The sequence below is a fragment of the Anastrepha obliqua genome, chromosome 1, assembly GCF_027943255.1.
Source record: "Anastrepha obliqua isolate idAnaObli1 chromosome 1, idAnaObli1_1.0, whole genome shotgun sequence".
NCBI lineage: Eukaryota > Metazoa > Arthropoda > Insecta > Diptera > Tephritidae > Anastrepha > Anastrepha obliqua.
Genome location: NC_072892.1, coordinates 168,996,221 through 169,021,611, shown reverse-complemented (window position 1 = coordinate 169,021,611; position 25,391 = coordinate 168,996,221). Strand labels below are relative to the sequence as shown.

The following is a 25,391-nucleotide window of genomic DNA, read 5'->3' as shown; positions in this document are numbered from 1 at the left end:
TACTTTACGAGATATCAATCATTACAGCCATCTACCGAGAAAATAATGGACATTTTTTCCCAAACTAATCTTAACTTTTTGAAGTGACCATCGTAGAGCCCCGATAACGCATGGGCAACCTTAAAAATGATCAGGATAAGCCTCAAAGGTTTTCAAATTTAAAGAATTACATCTTCCGACTATGAATTGGCTGAATGCTCGTAACTATGGTCATTGTGGTTATTAAGTATATGACAACTTCATTTTGCAATGCAATTTTCTGAGATGGCTTTATATGGTATTTTTCTCGTAATATTAATATTTTATTAATGTTTTTTATGAAATTAATTTTTATTTAAAACTGTATACTATATTTTTTTGTTTAATGTAAGTTTTAATGAAATAAAATGCTTAATCTGTGTTCGTGCGAGAAGAGGCAGCAGCGATCGAAGAGTCGAAGAGGCGTTAGTGTAGTAAGGAGAGTCGAAGTTAATAAAAAAAGCCCTTATCTGAATATACAAAAACTTTCTTTTATTTATAAAGAAGGAAAATAATCCGTATTCTACGAACGTAAACTTTGGCCAGCTACTGTATGCCCCCTATTCTATGAAGAAAATCTATTTCGAAGTTTTTTTACTGATATACATCTAATACAAGCTTTCTTTTGTACATGAATTTAATGAAGATATGAAGCTCAATTAGGAATATACCTACATATGTATGTACTTAGGCTAGGTTAGTTAGCGATGGTTGCCCAGAGAGTGGGCTCACTTGGACGAAAGAGTTTAGTTCATCCTTTGTGATACCATTGCAAGAGGGGAAAAAGAGGTGAAGGAAAAGGACGATAGGACGAAAGGGAAAGGGTTGGGGAGGGTTGAGTGTTTGTGGACTATGAACGGTGACTGGTCTGCGGTTGTATTAACCTCTCTATGCTGCTGATGATGTAGTATGTACTTAATTTACGGTTTAAATAAAAAACGTGCGACCAGAATGAACTCTTATGCGCAGTCTTACAACCAAAAAGTATTTCGAATTTAAATGAATTAAAAATATGTATTCTTAAGCGTAAGATATAAAATAATAAGAAGTAATTTCTCTGCAATCAGTTTATTTTGCAATAAAAAGATAATACACCAATATGTTGACCGGTTTTGACTATTTTTTTTCATATAAATTTTCCTATTTTCATTTTTTATTTTAAAGTATAGTTCATTGCGTAACAAAAACTCTATAAATCCAATTTTAAAATGTTATACAAAAACTAGAAAAATTCCACAAACTTTTCATCCCAATTCAATTGTTTGTGATATGCAGTTTTATTATATATTAAATTTTAGTGTACTAAGGTGCCGACTTGAAGTTGCTTAAAAATGCCCTTAATTTTTATAATTTTGTTTTTTTTTGCTCGATGGTGTTTTTCCTTTTAACAGCTGCACGACAACAAAAAAAAAATTATAAAAAATTAACTCGATTTTTTACCAACTTCAAACTTGTCGTTAAACAAAACATGAATGAGTTAACCGCACACAGTTCTGCGTGTAAATGAACTTTGTGACAGCTGAAGGCAATAACCTGCAAATGCCTTAATGTGGCAATAAATGCCAATGCATTTAAACCTTTCTCGATTAACCTTTCTGGGCGAATGGGAAAATTGATGGCACGCATGTATGAGGCTTAAGAGCTTAAGAACTTCAAATGATTATACAACAAAAATATTGTTGGTGTGAATTTTTTTATAATCAGTTAATCTCTCAAGGGACATCGTTGCATTGTTAAGCAGTTAACATCGCATTTTTCGGAATTGCACACAAATCTCTCTATTCGGAAACTGGATTTTTAGAGTCGTGCCAGGACAATCTTTCCAAGTAGGCAAGATTGAAACGAGAGGAAAATCAGCGCCGAAGCTGGTATCTCTGTATTAACTGGCAGTTCCAAGATGGAATCGGGAATCGGAGCAGGGGTTTACCCTAAATCAGCCAATTTATCTATTTCCTTAAAATTACCGAACACTGCTGGTGTTTTACAGGCAGAACTCTGTAGGCATGCAAAATGCTTAGGTAACGCGAGGGAGATATTAACATTTTCTCTAATGGTCAAGCCGCGATCAAGGCACTGACGATGACATGATACACATCCAAACTGGCCAACTCCTGTAAAGAGAAGGTTGTGTGTGCAGGTAACATATCGCTGATCTGGGTTTCAGGACATAGGAACATAGATGGAAATGAATTTGCTGATTAGCTTACCAGGAATGGGTCGACGGACTTAGCCTCAGAGGTCTGCCGTCCGGCCATCGGCATCTGCCTGGCCGTTGTTATAGGGGAATTGCACAACTCATTTTTCTGAAAAGCGCAGAACAAATGGAGCTCCATTTCTTCGTGTGCTATTTCGAAAACCTTTTGGCCCTAGTATAATAGATGCAGGGCGCAGAATGCTTTTGTGACTCGTCGCCATTCAGCTTCGAAACTTGTAGCTCGGTCATTACACGATCGGCACTCGCGCGGAAAAGCTATGCTTACCAATTGCTTACCTATCCCCATTGCAGAAGTTGTGGAGACCTTTCAGAGAAGAGGACTGTTGAGCCATTTCTCTGTAAATGTCACAGTTTGGCAGCTAGATGGATGCTCCTTTCTTCAGTACCCTAGGCAGTGCTCTCACCTAAGTCCCAGCAACCTTCTTTTATTTTTTGAATATGATATGTCTCGTGCATATGTCTGTCGCGGCTACAAATCATATGATTCATTCGATCAGTCCAATTTTTGACTACTTTTTCCAATAAATCTGGTCGTATGGCGGTAGTTCTCACAGCAGCTGAAAAAAACACCCGATATGTTCATCTATACCCTATAGACTCAAAGCAAACTATTTAGTACGAGTATAATAATACATTTCATAATTCAAAACTAGTTTTTTGTTAGTTCAGATTATATTTTATTCTTACCAAAAAGTGGTCACCGCCAACAAAATTAAAATGTTTAGTAATTAAATTATTTATTCTAGCTCATACAAAGTTCGCTCAAAGTGCCCTATTCATATACAAACTTTAGCACTTTAAGAAATCAGCTTAGAAGACCAGAAAACCGGTATTCACTTACCAAACAACAAATGCAAAATAGTTGACAATTTTTAGGAAGTTCCGTTAATAAACCAGTTCGAAATAACCGGAGTCTAGATAAGAATTTAAACAACATCTATACCGAGTTGCCATATACTCCGAACTAGCGAACGATGATAGTTGCAGCTACTCCACGTTTTTGTTTGTGGGTGCTTTTACAGTGAGCTGTAAAAAGCACATTGCTTATTAGTCTCTCTATCAGTATTTGTAATTTAGCGCTGGATTTTCCAAAAGAAGTTTGCTTTTCTTGCTCTCCAAAAAACGATGGTCAATCCCTGCCGAGAATTAATTTGAGTTTCTGAAATCACTCTTCAATTTTCTGTGGACTCATTGCTAGGTAAGATATCGAAGATCATCAAATGATTTTGATTCAAAGTCCGATATCTTGGCGCGAAGTGGTCATATTCGTCCATAAGGAAATAAATAAAACTGGATGAATAAGTTTTTCGGTGCCTGCAGTGATTTAGTCGGAAAAAACGTTTTCAAGTCGAACGACAAAATTTAATTTTTTTTTTATTACGCTACTTCTACTATGAACATTTTCCCGTCAAAAAATCTGAAATCTACAGTGTGAACGATATGAAGTGTTACTAACTTCACACTGCTTGTATCTGTAAAACAGCTTATGACATCAACGTCAAAATTGTTCTAATGATAGTTCAATATATTGTTTATTAGCCATCGAAAGCATTTGCGTCTCAGTTTTGTTAATTTTTTTTTTGTGTGATGGAATTCAAACGTAATAGTGTGATTGTGTTATATTTGGCTGGAAAATCACAACCAGCCATTGTTCGTGAGCTCAGTCACCTCAAAGTGAATAAAATGTTTATGTATCGCACTATAAAACTTTGCAATGATACTGGGAGTATTGCAAAACGCTATGGATGTGGATCAAAAAAACCCCAACAACGCCAGAAATGGTTCGGAAAGTGAAGGCTCGACTTGAACGAAATCCACGTCGAAATGGATGGTTTGGGCCGCAGTGACCGCTGATGGACGCTCTCCAATCGTTTTTATCGAGCCTGGAGTCAAAGTGAATGCGACTTACTATCAAGAAAATGTTTTAGAAGCTGCTTTAGAGCCGTGGACATGCAAACATTTGGTCGTAGACCTTGAACGTTCCAACAGGACTCGGCACCGTCTCATAAAGCTCGTGTGAACCAAGAATGGTTAAAAAATCATGTTCCACACTTCATTTCGTCCACACAATGGCTTACGAATTCGCCAGAGGCAAATCCGATGGACTGTTCCATCTGGTCCATTTTGGAGAGCAACGTGTGGACTAAAAAATATGCCAGTATGGATGCGCTGAAAAAAGCTATTATACGAGAATGGGCCAAAATACCTCAAAATAACATTCGTGCATCATGCAACTCATTTTTTGACCGTTTGAAGGCTATAGTTAAGGCAAAAGGTGGTCATATCGAGCTAAAGTGAATATATGCTAAATTGTAATCATTTTTGAACAATTTTGTCTTTGAAATCAATAAATCTGATTTCACACAAAAAAGTGATGGTATTTTCAATAGGTAACACTTCATATTGTTCATCATGTAGATACTTGAAAATTTCACGTTTCAGTTTTCAAACTCCTGTGCAACCAATTGGAAATCTGTTGTTTTTTTTGCACTCGAGTATATTAACCCCTTTGCGCGAAATTATCGTATGTGCCATTTTTTCGTAATTGACATTTTGATACAAATCTAATCAAATCAAATTCTATAATCCACAACTTGTCACCTGTGAAAATATTGTAGCTGTATATTAGAGGCGCGACCAACAAAATTCAAACTTTGAGTTTCGTTATAAAAAAAATTCAAGGCTGCTAAAGGGCGTATCGTGGCGTGTTGTGCAATTTGTTAGTGTTGCGAGAAATATAGAAAGCGTAAGTGGTTTTTACGAAATGAGTCCCGCGTATGAAGCAGTGCTCCGAGTACATCGGAACAAATCCAAAACATTCATATCCATCTGCAGCAAAATACGAGTATTTAAAGCAGTCAAAGACGTTAATCAATAAATAGGTCTAATGCTATACCAAAGTTAGAAACGGTGACGACTTGCCCGGGCGAGGCAAAAAAAAAAACAATACCTCTCCAAAGCAAGATCAGAGGACCAATGATTTGTTTGTGACAAAGCCGGATTTATTGCTATGTGAAGCTAAAGCAGTTTCAAGGGAAAGTGGTGTTGATGTATACAAATACCCGATTCGAGGACCTTTAATGATGATGATTAATTGCTATCGAGTCGATCACTGGGCGTATAGTGCTAGTCTGATTTCAGTAACAATGTGATTTTGGAGTAATAGGTTGTTAGCTTAAAATCTCTGGTATAGCATCGCGAGTAATAGCATTTCCGCTCAACCCTCGCTATGAGACAGACGTTGTTTGAGCCGCTCCTCAAATGAACCCCGACGCTGTGATATAGAATCAAGGCAGAATGCTTATTTGAATACGGCATTTGTACGCCTTGTCGGTAGGAATTATCGGGCGCTGTAGATTTTTTGAAGGACTTGCCATACCCCAAGGCAAGACCACCCACATCTATTATTCCTACCCGCTGCTTGTCCGCTTACTTGTAATTAAATACTTATTTACAACTACCCTTCATATCTGAAGTTCGTATCACTATTCGCAGCCTTTGAACCGTCCGGTAGGCTGCAGATCGGCTTCCGCGGAACTCCACAATTCCGCGTTATCGGATTCGAATTTTTTCACGTACAGAAGGCCTCCTATTCCGGAGCACATTGAAAAAACCGCTGGTCTCATTATCATGCATTAAAAAAATACTTGCATGGAATAAGGCAAATTCCGAACCTAATTGGGCAAACGTAATATTCACAGATGAATCTTCGTTTTGTACGAATTGTTGTATCCAACGACCCCTTGCTGATAACCGGCAACTTCATGGAACTTTTCAGTTCCAACCTGTTCAGGTTCATGTTCGGGGCTGCTTCTTCGAAAAAGGATTTGGCGCTATATTTATTTTCAGCGTCAAATTGAATGCAGTTTTGGTGAATAAAATTTACCAAAATTATTACTATCAGCTGCGAATATGTTTGGAAGAACTAGCCAAGTTTGGATTTAAGAAGAAGAGAACGATCACAAGCATCGAAGTGGAAGGTGCGTAGAGTGGAAACAGCAGAATGGGATTGAAATGTTGGATTGGTCTTCACTATCGTCTGATGCCAACCGTATTGAAAATGTTTCGGAAATAATTAAGCAAAAACTCTAAGAAAAACAAATATGGACCGTCAAACTGCTATCAAGCAAATTCGGCTGATTTGGAGCCGATTACTTTCCCAACTTGCGCAGTATTATTCGTAGGCGTGAAGCCATTATAGCTTATGGTGGTGGCTATTGACTTTAAATTATTTAAGTATTATACAGGGTTTTCCAATAAGAGGTGTTTATCGCGTAAAATATCGATGGTTTCGTTGCTTGTGTGGCACGTGGCGCCGTCTTGTTGAAAATAAACGTTGTCCAGATCAATACCATCCAATTTCGGCTATACAATATCGTTAATCATCTCGCAATAGCGTAATCCATTCACCGTAACTGTTGCTCCAGCTTCATTTTCGAAGAATTAAGGTCCAATGACTCCGTGGGCCCATAAACCGCACCAAACAGTCACACGTTGAGGATAGAGAGGCTTTTCAACAATAACTTTAGGATTTTCTGAGCCCCAGATCCGACAATTTTGCTTGTTGACGAAGTCACCGAGGTGGAAATAGGCCTCATCATTCAAGATAATTTTTCGATCGAATTCCGGAAAATTTTCATACATTTCAACGACCCAATCAGCAAAGACACGACGTTGCTGATGATCGGCCGGCTTGAGTTCTTATGTTAATTGGACTTTATAAGCCTTAAAACCCAAATCTTTATGCAAACTACGGTGTAATGACGTTTGTGGAATGCTTAATTCCAAAGAACGACGAGGAATGGACAAACCTGGGTTTTCTTCAACACTTTCGGCTACAACAGCAATATTTTCGGCTGTTCTTGAGCGACATCCACGGGTTTTATTCTTCACATCACTAACTTGTCCCAACAGCTCGAATTTTTTCACCAATTTCTGTATTGCGGACCGACAAGGTGCTTCACGATGACAGAAACATGTTCAAGTTTTACGAACCGTCTCTGCCAAATTTTTGTAGTGAATTTAAATAATTTCAATGCGTTGTTTAAGCCTGTATCGTTCCATTTTTACTAATGGCGTAGCTTCTACTTGTCAAATATCAAAAAATGGCAGTTTCAAAAGTGACATCTACCTAAATAGCAGGCTATTCAAAATAACACCTGTTATTGGAAAACCCTTTATAAGTATTATACCCTCATACAATGGAATTTGTTAGAATCCAATTGATCGAATAGGAACACTCAGTGACTTCAATCCTCTACCTGCCAAAGGCGAGAGAAAATGCTCAACAGTCTCCTTCTCTAAAAGGTCTCACAGCTTCTGCAATGGGGATTAATTGGTAAACTCAGCTTTTCTGCATGAGTGCCGATCGCCCAATGAGTGGTAAGCACAGCTACGAGTTTGGAAATGGAATGGCGAGGAGTCCCACGAACTATCTGCGTCTTACTATGGTCTTTACTACAGAATGAAATATATTTATATAAAAAAATAATTTAAATTATCGTAAAAAATAAATAATTAAATACTCAAAACTTATTAAAATGTTGGGGAACTATATTTTTTCACTGTAAATATTTTTGGTATTATAAGTTTTATAAGGAAGCTGGATTTAGATGAGGTACGGTTATGAGTAGAGTGCATAAAAGGTCGTGAAGTTGAAGTGCAAACTTCAAATCAATGCTATTCTTTTCTCTATTATGATAAGCTACAAAAGATATTAAATATTTTTTGGAAGTAAATGGTGAAATTGGAAATTCTTCGAAGAAACCAAAAAATCATATGATCGATCACCGTACTGCCTAATATTATATTTAGGTGCTTATTTTTACCTAAGCTAAAGTTAATAGAAACATAACGCGTATACGTCTTTATTTTACTTGTAAAAGCTGCCAATGGTTAAATTTATTCGAAGACATGTAACTTTATTTTATAGGTGTACCACTTCGGCTTACTGCGGGTAAATGCATAAGTATGTGTTTGTATGTATATATACATAGAAGTTTTTAGACCGTAGCCATGAAGTTGAAAATTAGTCAAGCAGAAACTTTAGCTTCTTCTAGACAAAGAAAAATGTGCAATTATTGTTGTTGCTACACACATTTAATTTTGTATTATATAGTAGGTACTAAATATAAATAATAAAATAGTATATAATGCAAGTACATAGATATATTTAACACTAAACCTACCATGGACGGGTCAAATGACTGACCCATTTTAAACTTTTTGTCAGAAGTTCTTAGAAATAACATTATTAAATCGTCGTTTGCCTTCACGACTTTTATTAAAAAATACATCGAATGTATTTTTCAAGATTTGCTCTTCTCTTTCTAATTGTTTTACCGAGAAGTATATGTGATCTTAATAATATATATAATATTTTAAAGACGGGTCATTTGACCCACATTGCTAGGAAAAGGAATACATAAAATTCCGGTATGTTTAGTGTTAATTATACCTGTGTCTGTCCTCACTATCATTTAAAATGCAATTTTGGACTTGGCTCTTTACTTAGAGAAAAATAGAATATAAAAAAATTTAAATAAATAAATAAATATCCAAAATCATCAAGTCATCACTATTATAAATCACTTCAGCTAATTTTACGACCATCATAAATCATTTTGGAATTTTTTTTATATTTTTTAGTACTACAATATTTTTATTAATATTAAAATCTCAAGTTAATACTCGTAGTTAAGCAATATTTCAAATTGCGAATTTCATTATTTATTTTCCGCTAGCTTACAAACATTTTTTTTAATTGATATTGTAATATTAGGTGCGCAACTTCCCCGCAAGTTCCCGCTGTTTGCCAATAGACGCCGCCAGCGGTGTGTGCTAGTTGGTTCTAACATAACTTAAACGTCATAAACCAAGCTTAGACATATGGTAAACAAACTGCTTCGACACATTAGTGATTTTGTTTTGGTATCATACACTTTTGCTTTTGTGAAATTTTCTGATTTTGTGCCGAATAATCGTAATTTGCGGGAAGAGTTGATTTTCCTCTTTCATTAAAAAAAAACGGCGGGTGAAGCGCATCGAGAGCTACAAAAAGTTTATGGAGATGCTGCTTTAAGTGAAACAACGTGCCAAGATCGGTTCCATCGCTTCAAAGACTGTGATTTTAATGTTGACGACCGTCCGCGTGAAGGAAGGCCAAAAACCTCCGAAGACGCTGAATTGAAGGCTGGAGCCATTGCTCAATGAGGATCCGTGTCAAACACAAAAAGAGCTTGCTTCAGTATTAGGAGTTACCCGCCAATCAATTTCCAAGCGATTGCATGCTTTGGGAATGATTCAGAAACAGGGGACTTGGGTTCCCTATGAGTTAAAACTAAGGGATGTTGAACGTCGTTTTTCGCCTGTGAACAACTGCTCCAGCGGCAAAAAAGGAAGGGTGTTCTTCATCGCATCATGACGGGTGATGAAAAATGGATTCATTACAGCAATCCAAAGAAATGAAAGTCATGGGGACTGCCCAGTCATGCTTCTAGGTTGTCGCCTCGGCCGAATATTCATGCTGTGAAGGTTATGCTATGTATTTGGTGGGACCAAGTTGGTGTTATTTATTATGAACTGTTAAAACCAAGCGAAACCATCACTGGGGATCGACTTCATCGGTATCGACTTCAATTGATGCGATTGAGCCGAGCCCTGTGCGAGAAGCGGCCGCAATACGCGGAGAGGCATGAACAAGTGATTCTACAGCATGACAACGCTCGGTCTCACGTTGCCAAACTCGTTAAAACCTACCTGGAAACACTGAAATAGGAAATCCTATCCCACCCGCCATATCCTCCAGATATTGCGCCGTCTGATTATCACCTGTTCCGATCGATGGCACATGGTCTAGTTGACCAGCAGTTCCATTCATATGAAGACATCAAAAAATGGCTTGATCCATGGATAACCTCAAAATATGAACAATTTTACCGCGACGGTATACGAGATCTACCAGAAAGATGGGAAAAATTAGTAGCCAGCGATGGGCAATACTTTCAATGATTCACTGGTAACCATTTTTTTCGATCAAAGTTGTATTTTCTCAAAAAAAAAAAAAAAAAAAAAACAGCGAGAACTTAGTTGCACACCTAATAACTTTTTAAGTTTACACAGGGAAACATTTGGAAGCGAGGGAATTTTGTCTCCTGTACTGACGACACGCTTTGTGCTTCTTCTTATTCGTACAGCCAAATATAAAGTTGTCTGCAAAACAATTTTCGACAGGTGCTTCGTGTTCTTCCTTTGTGGGAAGTTCTGAGTTCTAGAATAAATCAACGATGGCAAACAGCAGAGCGTTGCTTGGGGAATACAGGGTGATTTTTACTACTAAAGTAGGCATGATTTAAAAAACTTATGTGATATGGTTTTGTTGAGTTCTAAATGTTTTTTTCCATTTCTAGATATTCAAGTTAATTTTAAGTGAAGTATTTGTATATGAATTTTTTTTAATTTAATTTGTTTATACATACTTTTAGAGTATCGCGTAATTGCATTTACAATTAATTCTCTCTACTTTAAAACATCAGTTATGTGAGAAATTAGCTCTTTTCAGAACTCATAATTTTTTCCATTCAACACATTCCCTATATCATAATTTGTTGAAGCTAGTTTTTGGAACCAGGTGCCTGTGAACTGTTCCATGCGATGAATTTAACCTCTGAGTCATATCATATCGACTGTCAAATTGGGCTCAGCTTCCACGAGCTCGAGTTAAAGACTTCAGGACGACCAACGCGCGGGATATTCTCCACGTCGCAGTTATCACTTCGGAATTTTGAAAACCATTTTGGCGCAGTCCTCACACTCACGGTATCTTCTCCGTGAACAGTGTTTATTTCTGTAGTAGCAGTTGTTGCATTTTTACTACTTTTATAAAAAAAAATTACAAAATATGCCTCTTACACGCGTTCGAAGATTCCATTTTATTTTTTAACAACACGTGCTTCTATCCGCCATTGGAATCACTTGTTGAATGCACAATATGTCAAAGAAAATATAAATAGTTCCGTTATATTCCGCGAATAATTTTTTGTATGCCAAAATCGTACAAAAGTGAAATTATGCGTAAAATACGCACGAACTTATGGACTGACCCGATATTATGGATATCTTTTATCTACCAATTTTATAATTTTTTGGTACTGTTCCCTCCTTCTATTTCGAATTTTATTATTCCTTATCATTAGAAGCGTTTCCGTTTTTCATTTCAAAACATTTGGGTTCCCATCTTCCCATCTTAAATTGAGTTTCATTCCTATTGTACTAAGTGTTTCAGCCTAGAAAATCTTTTTTCGCAACACTTTCAGTGTCAGATTATGTGGTAGTCTTTTGTTGCTGTACTCAAAAATTTTTCTTTGTATATTAATTCAGATTTAGTGCAAGAGTGTAGATGCACCTACTTTCCAAATTCGGTTTCAAAATTGTGGCATAATTAGGCGAGCATTCCGGAAGCCTTACAATTTATTTAACAAAGTAAAGTTGCTTAAGTTTTCAAGTAGAGGGTAGTCCCATCCCCTACTTGAGCGGCATAACTTTGAGTGACATGCGTATGACTTGAAAAATATGCCACCTTTGAGCTGAGATTTATATATTTTGTAGAAAAGCGGCTTGTCCAAGCTGAATTTATACTACAATAATTTTTGTGGAAGTTTTACGCTTTATAAAGTGTTTTTGAAATCTCACTTTAAGGGAAAATCGATTTCTTTTTTTTACATATTTTCAAAGTTTAGACCTTCAAAAATATGCTCTTCAACGGATTTTTCAAAATTCGAATTATTTTCGGAGATACAGCGGATTTTGTGACGTGGCGTCTAAGTCGGCCGAGTGGAGCGAATCGCACAATGAACCACTGATGTTATCGGACGACTTGAAGACTCGTTCTTTTCAGAAAATCTTTTGTATCCCACACAACCTTTATTTATTCTATACGTATAGTATATTATATATATACCTTATACTTCTATAATATATCATATACCAGGAAATATATCGCAGAGTGAGTAGTAAATATTATGATCTAAGTTATTCTATTGGAATTGTTGCTCAAACTTCAAACGCGATTTTCTCAAAACTACTTTTTTGAGATGGTCGTCATGATTCTACTTCACCGATTGCTTTGAAGTTTGATATGAATTTTTTAGTATACATCTGTCTATCGCGTCTGCCTCCGATTTTGAAGTATTTTTAAAAAATTTGAAAAGGTAAAAAACAGAGCAAACAATTTTTTTTTTTTTTTCAAATTGACGCCATTTTGTGATTTTTTTTTTCTTTGCTTTGGCGTAATCCGATAGCGACATCCTAACTCATGTTGAATTTTTTTAATTTGTTTGTTTTACATCGCTACAAGGGTTGGAATCATACCCACCATTTTTTTTTTTTTATAAATTTTTTTTTATACTTTTTTAATATTAATAAAAAACATTAAAAAATGGATAGTAAAAATGTTTTTAATTTTTTTATCTTATTTTTTAAAATATCTAAAATTAAGGCGTCTTGACCAGAATACCCCTTAAGAGTTAGTATTACGTCCAAATTGCCATTTTCCCGACGCGGTAATTTTCCGCCATGCCCAAACATCATTATTGCTGATTTCTACAGATTCACCTCCATATTCTATATTTTTCTATACATATATTCTAATTAATGAGCTTAAAATTGTTATGAATATTTTTTGATTTTTTTAAATTTTATAGCCCCAAAAACTTTATAAAAAAATATATATATAGCCAAAACTTTGCACTATTGTCAGCACTCATGTATAAACATACGTACATACATATTAATTATTATATTGTATAATTATAGTTATTGTATTTAATTAATGTTGAAAGTGTCAATAATTAAAATGCAAGCGTTTTTATAGTCGACTAAATAATTGAATGAGTTGAACTATAAATAAATGTACAAAACATGTATCCATATATGTATGTATACGTATGTAGGTACTTTTATTGATTGCTGTAATCTGTTCGTGTTTTATATCTCATTATTTATAATTTACTGTCATAATTTATTATTCAAAAACTTTTTATGTAGCGTCAAATTAAGACCTCCCTTTTTGAATATTGAAAAAGAACCTTAGATGGTTTATTTGAATGGTGAACAAACTTTTCATTTCTTCTTCTTCGTTTAGTTAGGAAAATTCCTGTTTACACTAATATATTCGGATAACTTTTACTGTAGTTCAATGGATTCGGAGTCCAGCATTCGTGCCATCTCTTCAGTGGCCGCTTGGTTGGTCGAATGTGGATTATTCTGCCGTTCATCGCCATAATTGCCATGACTTTGCTCAACCTTCTGCGAACGTGACTTTTCTGCCCTCCACACTTTTCTTCTTCCTATGATCACCTCTTTAGCTTGATTACGGATAAATTGTTATTGAGAGAGACTATTTTTATTGCATTTTTTTTAATTTTTTTCCTTTAACTCCTATTGGGGCATAGGAGTAGGTAGGAAATAAAATATCTTTCCCGTACCAAAACAAGCGCACACCTGCTTGGAGGTACCGATAGACATCCTATCACCAAGCTAGGGTAGACGGGTAAATAACCTACCTACCTATCTGCAACTAATTTTGCTAACAATTCGTCAAACTTATTTCACCAGGAAACTAATAAACTTAGAACTTTTCCACGTTCATGAATTTAAAAACACAAAAACATGGTTCCGCGTGAGTCGGACAGTCCTTCATGATAGGCGTTAAAGCCAATGGAATTTTGTTTTATCTGGAATAAGTAAAAACCCCAGACATGAAATACCAAATGTTAGAAATTTGTTTTTCTAATAACGATCGCACCTGAGCAGACCATGGCAAACCTTCCAGTGTATTTCTGCCATGAAAAAGCTTCGCATGAAAAACAATCTGCCATTCGGAGGCGGCATTGAAACTTTAGGTCCCCTCAATTTGTGAAAAAATGTCAAGACACACAGCAGCTTTTTAAAGTTTAATAAATTATCTAAAGAGTGACTTTTTTATAAAAAAAAAATTCACGCAATAGGACCACTTTAAAAAATTTAAATTTTTTTCTAAGAAAATGATTTACTTCAAAAATTTTTAAAAACTATGAAACAAAAATTTCTTACATTAATCAATCCAAAACAATCATATTTCACTCTGCGGACCTACAGAATGAAAACAAATTTTAAACACCCTCTAAGTGCAAAAAGTTATTCGCGTGGCGCGAAACAATACAAAGAACTTACGGCTGAATGTGACCTCAATGCTTCTCGCCCTACGTTAAGCCGAGTTTTAAAGCGTTCGGAAAATGTTAAGTTCTCTAAAATGACGCCAGCGCCAAAAGTTGCAGCTGACAACAAAATGAGACGGAAAACCTTCGCTCGTTATACAATAATATGGATCGTAATTAGGATCTGGCAGAGTAAAACAAATGAAAATATTCCGAAAATGTAAGTTTTCCAAATTTTAGCATTTTTTTAAGAATATCTTTTATGATGAAAAAAAGCTTAACTTAGTTGGGCCTGATGGATTAAGTAAGTTTTGGAGAGGCGGCGGATCTCTATGGTGGTGTGGTGAGCTGTGAGTACACTTTAAAAGATTAATATCATCTTCCCATCAACACGCAAGAATTCCGAAGGGTACATAAGCTTACTTTCGGATAAATTTGTTTGCATTTTTCATTGTGAACTCTGACGAAAATTTGGTTTTCCATCTCATGGCACTTTGATCTCAATGGAGAACAATGTGTGAAAATAATAGAAAATTAACAATCAATTTAGTTTTGCTCGATATGACCACCTTTTGCCTTGACTATGGCCTTGAAACGTTCCAGAAACGAATCGCAAGCTGCCCGAATGTGACTTGCAGGTATTTTGGCCCACTCGCGGACAATGGTTTTTTTTCAGCGCCACGAAACTGGTGAGTCTTTTAGTTCGGAGAGAATAATCCATCCATCGGATACGCGTCTGGTGAATTTGAGAGCCATTGAGTAGACGTTATGAAGTTCGGAACGTTGTTTTTTTAGCGATTCTTGGTTCACTCGAGCTTTGTGAGATTGTGCCGAGTCCTGTTGAAGCGGCCATCGTTTGCCACCGAAATGTTTGTCTGCCCAGGGCTTCAAAGCAACCTCCAGAATACTTTCCCGATAACATTTCGCATTTACCTTGATGCCAGGCTCAATGAAAATGATTGGAGAGCGCCCATCTGCGGTTACAGCGGCCCAAACCATTACCTGTGGCGGGTGCTGCCTCCTGGTGGCCGATCGATGACTAAAATTTTCGTATGAACGGCCGGTCAAAAAACCCTATCGTTTTGGGAGTTCACGAATTCCTCATTTTGAAAAATGTCCTCGTTAGAAAACAATGTGTTCGGAAATTGGCCGCTTTCGGTGAAGCGAAGCAACTCCTTCGCTCTCTCTAGTCTGTCTTGTTGTTGCTGTGGTGTGAGATCATGCACCTTTTGGATCTTGCAAGGCTTTTCTTTGAGATCATTTTTCATTATGCGGCGGATGCTACGGTCAGATATTTTCAGTTCTTTCACCATTTGATTAGCACTTCGTCGGCGATTTCTCTCAAGTCGCTTCTTCAGGTTTCGAACCATTTCACGTGACGTTGTAGTCATTTGATGGAAAATATCTTCCGTAAGCAAATCTCAGTACGACTCATTCAATGTATTGCTAATTTAATTTCGTAATTTATATTCTTCTCAGTATTCGCCTTTACTATCTACTATTCCAAATTACACACATTTTCAATGCTACATCTTTCTAGAGAAATTTCTTCATCACAATTGAAATTTTCTATGAAATTCAATCAAAGTCCAAAATGCAAAATCGAGTGTTTCGTGCACTCAAACCTTCAATCGCGTGCGCATCGCCTTCGGAAGCGCCATTAATGGGGTTTTAATGTCAGTTTTAATGATGGGTCGCAATGAAATGGAGTAATAACCGTATTCATTAAAATTAACAGCAGACAATTAAAGGCGAAATGTTCATACAAAGCACCCGACGTAGCCTTTCCAACAGTCACCCAGTTAGCCGGAGCAGCCTTATTGGCGCTAGCAACAAGTTGTCTTAGAAACAATGAATTTTAAATATATGTATGTGCAAGTGTAAGTAGCTTGTATGTATGTGCATTAGCGTTCTCGTGAATTCAGGGTTGCAGGGCCAACAGAACAGAGTCTTCGTTACAATGAGAGTTTTGACTATAATTTACTGGAAATTATGCAAATTGATAGCAGTCAATGACAGCTTCAGTTTAACGATTGGTGAATTCCATTTAATTGATGATTGTGCGAATGTATTTGTAGGCAGATTTTAATATTTACTTGCACATATAACAACAAAAACAAATAAATAAATCCAAACTACTTATTCATTCCGTTGAGCTGGCCGCACGTCTGGTTCACTTGCGTTTCACCCGTATTTGGTGTTGGGAATTTGAAACTTTTTTTTATTGATAAATTTATTAAAATTTTTTTTCTTTCAAACTAAATTCTTCTCTCCTTTTCTTTCAAATAAAACGCATTTATTACTGTAATAATTTGATATGCAGCTATCCATTAGAATACTTAAAATAATCGCAATAAACTGATCAACCTTTTTCTTCTTTTTTTCAGATTAAAAGCGAAGAGGTAGTCGAAGCGTATATCGAGCGGTGTAAGCAGGTGAATCCGTTGATCAATGCCATCGTACAGGATCGCTTTGAGGAAGCGCTCGAAGAGGCACGCGAAACCGATCGTATTATTGCGTCCGGCATCAACACCATCGAGGAAATGGAGGAGAACACACCGCTGCTGGGCATACCAGTGACGGTGAAGGAGAGCATCGCCGTCAAAGGTTTGACCAATCAGGCGGGTCGTGTCTTCAAGACGCCACAAATTGCCAAATCAGATGCGCCCGTGGTGGAGCAAATCAAGCGCTGTGGTGGCATAGTGTTGCTGGTGTCCAACACACCCGAACTGTGCTTGCTCTGGGAGACTTACAATAATGTGACGGGCCAAACAAAGAATCCCTACGATCTGAAGCGCACACCTGGCGGCTCTTCGGGTGGAGAAGCCGCTCTATTGGCCAGCGGTGCATCGCTATTGGGACTCACCTCCGACATTGGCGGCTCGTCACGTCTGCCAGCCATGTTTAGCGGCATATGGGGCCATAAGCCCACACCCTACTCAGTGTCATTCAAAGGACATCATCCAACCAGTGACTATCCCAAGTGGGGTGACTTCTTTACCATTGCACCGATGACTCGCTATGCGAAGGATCTGCCATTACTACTTAAATGCATGTTGGATCCAACAGGTCCCAAGTTGACGCTCGAACGCGAGCTTTGCATACAGAGCATACGTTTCTTTTTCATGGATAATGATGGCCCGTCGGGCATGATGCGCCCGCTGAGTCGCGATTTGCATGCTGCCATTAATCGCGTGGCCACCGATTTCAATGCGAAGCGCGTGAATATACGAAAAATGAAACTTTCGCTCGACATTTCACTCTCCGCCATGTTGACCATGAAAAATATCGAGACTATCTATTATAAGACAGAGGAAGGCGAACGCCCGAAAACAGTTTGCACAGAGACCGTCAAATATTTCTTCGGTTGTTCGGATAGCATCCTGCCGTCGGTGATATTCGGACATTTGCAGAATTTCATGAAGATTATACCAAATTCACGCCACAAGCACTTGGCCACCATCATTGAGGCGCTCAAGACTGAATTCAAAGAGCTACTCGGCACCGATGGCGTCTTCCTCTATCCAACCTTCCCGAATACGGCGCATCGGCACTATCAAATTTATCACAAACTATTGGAGCCCATGTATATGGCGATATTCAATACGCTGGGACTGCCAGTCACCAACTGTATGATCGGTTTGGATAGGCGAAATCTACCAATGGGCATACAGGTGGTCGCGAATCCAGGGCAAGATCATCTTTGTTTGGCGGTGGCGCGCGAAATGGAACGACGCTACGGTGGTTGGGTGCGGCCGCCCTCAGAAGAGTCGACGAAGCGTGTGAAAAGTACAGAGAAAGAAAAGAAAACGTGAGCTTGAGCATATGAATGGTGCAAAGTAAAGAAGTACCTACAGAGTGGCGAGGCTGCAATGGGTCAGAAGCTTTGTAGCAATGCAAATGAAGAGCAGCCTAAAACTATGAATTACAGTAGGGGTATTTAGTGAATGCCTTAGCAATGGTGCGGCATTTTCCAAGTATGCTCTTAGTTTAGCATACTGTTAGGCGCCAAATTTTTTTTTCGTTTTTTGTCTTAAGCTTTACAAGCGACTGATGTTTCGAAATATAATGCTATTTTTTTAGTATGTATGTATGTACTTTTTTAGAATAAGTCTACCTAGTAGTTTGTGACATCACATATTTATGTTTGTAGTGATTTCTGTATTATTAAATTTTTTTTATTTTTTTTTTTGTGTTTTGTTTTTTGTAGAAAGAACACAAAAAAATAAGAAAAAACAAAACGCAGAAAATGTTTATTATATTTGTACTGAATTAAATTATTCTGCTAATTATATAGATTTGTGTAAATTTTTAATTTACTTTTGCATGCGAAATGCAGTTAAAGAATGGACACGAAAAATATTTGATCGAGCGAATATCGTTATAACATCAAAATTAGATAAACTATTTTTTCCTTTATTTTTATTTTTTTTTAATTTTTTTTAATTTTATTTTTATTTAACTTTTTTTTAAATTTTTTTTATTTATCAATTTTTTTAAGTTTAATTCTTTATTTTTTTATGCAATTTTTTATTTTTTATAATTTTAATTCATATTTTTGTATTCCGCGTAAAAACTCATTTTTTTATTTTGTTTTTTGTTTTTTTACTTTTTTTAAATTATTTTTTTATTTTTTATTTTTAATTATTTATTTATCTATATTTTTTAAATTTATTTTTTTATTATTTTAATGCTTTTTTTTAATGTTATTTTATTTATTTTTTTCTTAATTTTAATTCATATTTCTTTATTAAGCGTATGTTTTTAAACAAAAAGCTCATTTTTTATTTTTTTGTTTAATTTTGTTTTGTGCTTTTTTTAATTTTCTTTAATTTTATTTTTATTTAAAGTTTTTATATTTTTATTTAAAGTTTTTATATTTTTATTTATTTTTTATTTTTTTTTGTTTACCTATAATATTTTATTCTAATTTAATTTTTCATTTTTTTAGTTTTTTTTTTAAATTTTAATTCATATTTCTTTATTAAACGTATTTTCTAAACAAAGAAATCATTTTTTATATTGTTTTTTTTTGTATTTTTTATTTATTTATTTATCTATTTTTTAATTAAATTTTTTATTATTTTAATCTTTTTTAATGTTATTTTTTTCTTAATTTTAATTCATATTTCCTTGTTAAGCGTATTTTTTTAACAAAAAACTCTTTTGAATTATAAACAAAATAACGCAATTTATTCTTTACTCCGCTCACTAAGCGATGGGCATCGGTTTTTGTTACGGTATCTGCCGCTTTCTGCCAATTAATTCTAAACTGCTGCTCATTTTTAATTTCTTTTTTCAGCTTAAGCAATTTTCTTTCAACAATTCACTTTTATCAAGTGGCCATCACTTTCCAATTGCTCGCAGTTATGGACAGTTTGGTGGGTAGTGGTCCTATAGTGAAAAATATTTACCCTGTTGTTTTCATACCAGTTCATACTAAGACGGCTATAACGACACGATGTAAAATCGAGACAGAACAGAACTGCGTCTTTATGTTGTTTAATGAATGGCAGCAAACGTTTTTGCAAACACATCTTCTTATAAATTTCCTGATTTATGATGTCCGTGGTAATGAACATTTTGCTTTTCATACCACACTGGCAGTTGGCTTGGTAAACCAAACATTTTTTAGGGCACTTGCCCAATATTTTTAGCTTAAAGGCATCTGAGATTCCGCCTCTCTTCGTTGCAGTTTAAAACTCAGCACCCTGAATCTGCTTAAAGCCCGCTTTGACGTATGTTTCAACGTCCATAATCGCACAGCCATATTTGTGGAATGACAACAAACACTGTGAATATGTGCACTTATATTTTAGTTACAAATTTTTTAATTTTTTAATTAGTCTTTCTTAAGTCCATTGTACTACACTTGGACTCCCATTTAATTTTCTTTAAATCTACCCGACCTCCGAAAAAATATCAGTCAATCTTGCGGTGCCAAGGAGCCAAGGTGGTCGCGTCTTAACATATCAGTGCCAAAGACCTCAAGCCTTTGTTTTTTTTTGTAGATTAGGTTAAAATCGAAAAAGTCAGAAACATCATCAAAAGTGCCGTCACACCCTATATCATTCCTCTCCTCTTGGCTGATTCCACCCTGGGACTGCTAAAAGAAATTTCATCAAGTTGGAGCCGTGTTTATGCCTTTTAGACACACCAGGTACCTGCGTCCAAGTTCCGCTCTTAATTGTGTATTGGGGTTGTACGCTATCGATAGCATCCATTCATTTGTCTCCAATGGGGCATCGGAAAATTTGAACATCGTTACTCGATATCGACTTGTCATATGTTTGGGTTCGTCTTAAGACTTTACCTCACGCGTTCGTGTCATTCCCATAGGAGATCTGTTTCAAAATAGCTTCTTTGGGCGACGCATCCGAGCATCTGTTGGGTATTATGTATATCGCTTTGCGCTCCCATTCTAATTTTCGGAATTTTATTAATATCATTGCTGCAAACGGAAAATGGTCCGCCGTCTCATCCTCCTCTCCACATGCTGGGCAGAGGGTCTGTCTGTCTGAGATGCCTACCTGTTCCATGTGTTTCGCCCATAGAAAGTGGCCCGTCATCAGTCCAATAAGCTGCCTACAGTCTCCTCTGCTCAGTGACAGGAGGAACTGCGACAGTCGCTCGGACATGACAGGTTCGACATCAGTTGTGTCCATCTGCAGCCTAATTACAGTTAGTTTTACGCAAGTGATGTGTAAACACAAACGACTAGTTTTTTTTCGTGTCTATTCTTTATTCTACTAAAACGATTTTCCTTATACTAATTTTCTTCAAACGAGTATTTATGTAAGAATATGAATGCAAAGACCACAGCTGGCCTATGAATAGTGCATTAAATGCTAAAATTGTTATGTTACTCAAATATGCATTATGCATATAGACAGTTATGTACATCACACAGCGATTATTCTAAATTATTCACTCATTAAAAAGCGCGATTTTTGTATTTAATAATTGTCCAATGTTGCTTAGAATTAAAAATTGTCATTTATTATGCTAGAATTCCGTTCATACACGCGCAAACACATGCATTAGGATATATGTATGTGCATATATGTATGTATGTATGTATGTATCAAGCATGTTTATCGCTGAAAAATTATACATCACACACACACACACACTATCACATTATAATGACCTTATTGCGTAATTTAAAGAAATTGTGTCTTAATTAATTAAGCCAACAACAATCCAAAAAGAATCATATGATTATCCCCTGTATATATGTATGTATTTGTTATATCCGCATACAAGCACATCATTGTATGTGTGAATGTTTTATGTATTGTAAGTATGTGAGTATATACCACACACCTATACTTGTATGTATGTGTGTTAGTGAGCTTGTGAAGCTCACTAACTAATTGCATATAAGCAGCGATTTTCGTAATAAAACAACCAACAAAGTTTTCGAATGTACGCGTCCACACAACAATCTTTTCAATCTACTTGTAATTACCCAGAAGCGAGTTGGCCACACAAATTAATTTGTTGTGGTCTTAAATTTATAAATTTTATATTTACTTTGTTTTTCAGCTTTTTATTTTTGCACTTCCATTTATTAGTGCTAATGCAAAAAATGCATGTAATTGGTGTAAATTTCGCAACGACTCAAAGCAAATAACGAAAAGAAGTTGACCTCCATGAACGAAAATATGTGCGCGTGGAAGCATTTATACAACACTTGTCGTCGTTCAAATGCGAAATTCGAGCAAAATTTATGTTCCTATTGTAATTATGTACATACAAACTTATGTGCATATCTATACTTTTTAACAACTATTAATGTAGGAATTTATGTGGCTGCATACCCTGCAGGAAAAGCCTGCAATAGTGAGCATTTCAATTACTTCAGAACTACAGTGTGTTAAAAAAACTGTAGAACAGGGACTTATTGATACGTTTTGAAAAATTTTTGTTTCACATTTAATTTTTTTAATGAAAATACAGTTTATTCTTCTAAAAACCCACACCATATACATAAATTCAAGTTTCACACTTTGTGCAAATTAAAATAAAAATTAACAAATTTGCATCAAAATTTCAAATTTTTTAAACAAAACCAAGGTAAATCTATTAATGACGGTGGCACTAGGCCAACAACAACATGTTTTTGAGTCAAAGTAGAAAACAAAGAAGCGATTTGTGAAGGCAAAATGCAAGGCGATGTAAAAAAAAAAAAGACTGAACTAAAAAAAGAGGTTGTCTGTAAAGTCGGTTTACTGACGATAGTTCAACGTGATAACGTCATAAGAAAATACTGATTGAATGGTTGCATTTTTCAAAAGAAAATTTTAATTTTATTTGTTTGATAGATATTTTGTATGGATATAGAGAATGAGTTAACATAACATAACATAACATAACATAACATAACATAACATAACATAACATAACATAACATAACATAACATAACATAACATAACATAACATAACATAACATAACATAACATAACATAACATAACATAACATAACATAACATAACATAACATAACATAACATAACATAACATAACATAACATAACATGCTGTTCAAGCAAGGTAACGACGCATGAGCAAGATAACGACGCATTTTTTGGTGCGTGCAGCCGGCTACATAGAATTATAAGACGTTATCACGCCAATCAGTGTTCAATTCTGCAAGAAACATTCGAATGGATGTAGGCCCAATATACCACCTGCAACAATTGTGAATTAAGTCATCACCAAACACGAAACTAATGTGGATACCTGGACATTCGGGTATACTCGGCAATCAACATGTTGACTATGCCGCAAAACTGGCCTTAAAATCGTGCCTGCACTTCTGTAACCCGCTTAGTACAACACTGATTGGTATCTCTTTCAGCACGAATACAAAGACGTAAATCGCCACGGTTCCGCTCTCACCTCGACTACTACTTGGACGAACCGATGTTTTGTACGATTAAGACTGGGCCATACTCTTTTAACACACCAACACAATTTGTCAAGAAGTCAGCAGCCAATGTGTAACTTTTGCAACATAAACCGTTCAACCAAACGTCCCATCCTACAACTCCGCTGATTTACCAACACCACCTTTAATAGATACGCCTTGGTCTTATAAATTTCAAATATTCATAATAACTTCTGAATTTGAATTCATTACAAAATTTCAATATTCAAAATACAAATTTGATTCTAAGGAATTTGCTTCGTGATTCAATTTTGTGCTGGCATCCGAATGTACACGGTGAAAGAAAAAAAGAACAAATTAGCTGGCCTACAGCTACCACTTTTAATAGATTCGCCTTAATCAAAACTTCTGGAAAATTTTTGAGTATGCAGGGATGGTTCCATTTTTTTAAGTGAAAGTTTGAAGTGGCTCTATAGTTTCGTTGATTTTTGACAATTGTTTTTTTGCTGCGGCGGCCTTGTGTATTTTCCCAAATGCCTAACATTTTTTATATGCAAGAAAACTCTCAACACCATAGCGATTTTTAAGCCACTTCTAACTTCCACTTTAGTAAAGGGTGTTTTTTTTAGAGGTTAGGTTTTCAAGATGAAATAAAACGTATATAATTTAATGTTATGGCCAAGAATTTAGCTTTATTATAAAGATAAGGGTTTGCCATTATGTTTTAAAAATGATTTCGGGCAAGTGGCCGCCGCGGCTGGCTCGAAAAAATTCCAGCCGAGAGGCCCAATTTTCGACCACTCTTTGCAGCAATTGGGGCCGTATGTCAGCAATAACGCGCCGAATATTCTCTTCCAAGACGTCAATCGTCTCGGGCTTATCTGCGTAGACAAGCGACTTCACATAGCCCCACAAGAAATAGTCCAGCGGTGTTATATCGCACGATCTTGGAGGCCACGCCACAGGTCCACGGCGCGAGATAATGCGCTCACCAAAAGTTTCCTTCAATAAATCGATTGTTGCGTTGGCTGTATGGCATGTAGCGCCGTCTTGTTGGAACCAAAGGTCGTCCACATCAACATCGTCCAATTCAGGTACGAAAAAGTCATTAATCATGGCTCTATAGCGCTCTCCATTGACTGTAACATTATGGCCGGCTTCATTTTTAAAGAAATATGGACCAATGATTCCCTTTGCCCATAGAGCACACCAAACAGTGACTTTTTGAGGATGTAACGGCGTCTCAGCAATGGCTTGTGGATTATGTTCACTCCAAATGCGACAATTTTTCTTATTGACATACCCATTCAACCAAAAGTGAGCTTCATCGCTGAACAAAATTTTCTTCGATGCGTCGCGCGAACCGAACCATTATTTTCGTAATAAATTTGCACGATTTGCAAACGTTGTTCAGGTGTAAGTCTATTCATTATGAAATGGCAAACCAAACTGAGCATAAATCAAGTGACAGCTGTCAAAAAGACCATCTACGAAAAAAGTAGTGCCAACTTGAAAACCTAACCTCTAAAAAAAACACCCTTTATATCAATGGGTTATAAAACTGCATACACGATTTTTTTTAAATTCTGATTAAAAAGTGTGAAATTTTTATGAAAATATGTTGAACTTTTGGGGATATACTTACTTAATGCAGTGTAGTTGGTATTTCAGTATTTGGCGGTCAAGAACGTAAGTTCGAATCTCGGTGAAACACGAAATAATAAAAAAAGTTTTTTCTAATAGCGGTCGCTCCTTTGTGGCAATGGCAAACCTCCGAGTGTATTTCATCTAGACGCACACCACAAAAAGGAGGAGGAGCTCGGCCAAACACCAAACAGAAGTGAACGCGCCAACTATTTATTTAATTGAGGTGGACTTTTGGCATATCTTTTGGCTGAAAAATAAATATTCCGTTTTTCGTCTGCGAATCTGACGAAGAAACAGAAGTTTTCAGCCATTTGGCTGGACGCAAAGGGGTGTATTATCACAATTTTTGTGGACTTTAATAGTTCTGAACGAAGAAAGGCTTGAATTACTAATAACCATAATTATATTATGTATATGGATTACTA

General features: G+C 36.1%; 1 protein-coding gene across 1 annotated transcript in view; it reads left to right on the top strand.

Moving 5' to 3' along the window:
• The window catches only part of LOC129240621 (fatty-acid amide hydrolase 2), a 90,643-nt gene extending 72,170 nt beyond the window's left edge, over positions 1 to 18,473 (top strand). Inside the window, exon 4 of the mRNA XM_054876543.1 lies at positions 16,815 to 18,473. Within this exon, the coding sequence (XP_054732518.1) occupies positions 16,815 to 18,242 (1,428 nt within the window). The 3' untranslated portion in view covers positions 18,243 to 18,473. The remainder of the gene's footprint in view (positions 1 to 16,814) is intronic.
• The last annotated feature ends 6,918 nt before the right edge of the window (positions 18,474 to 25,391 follow it).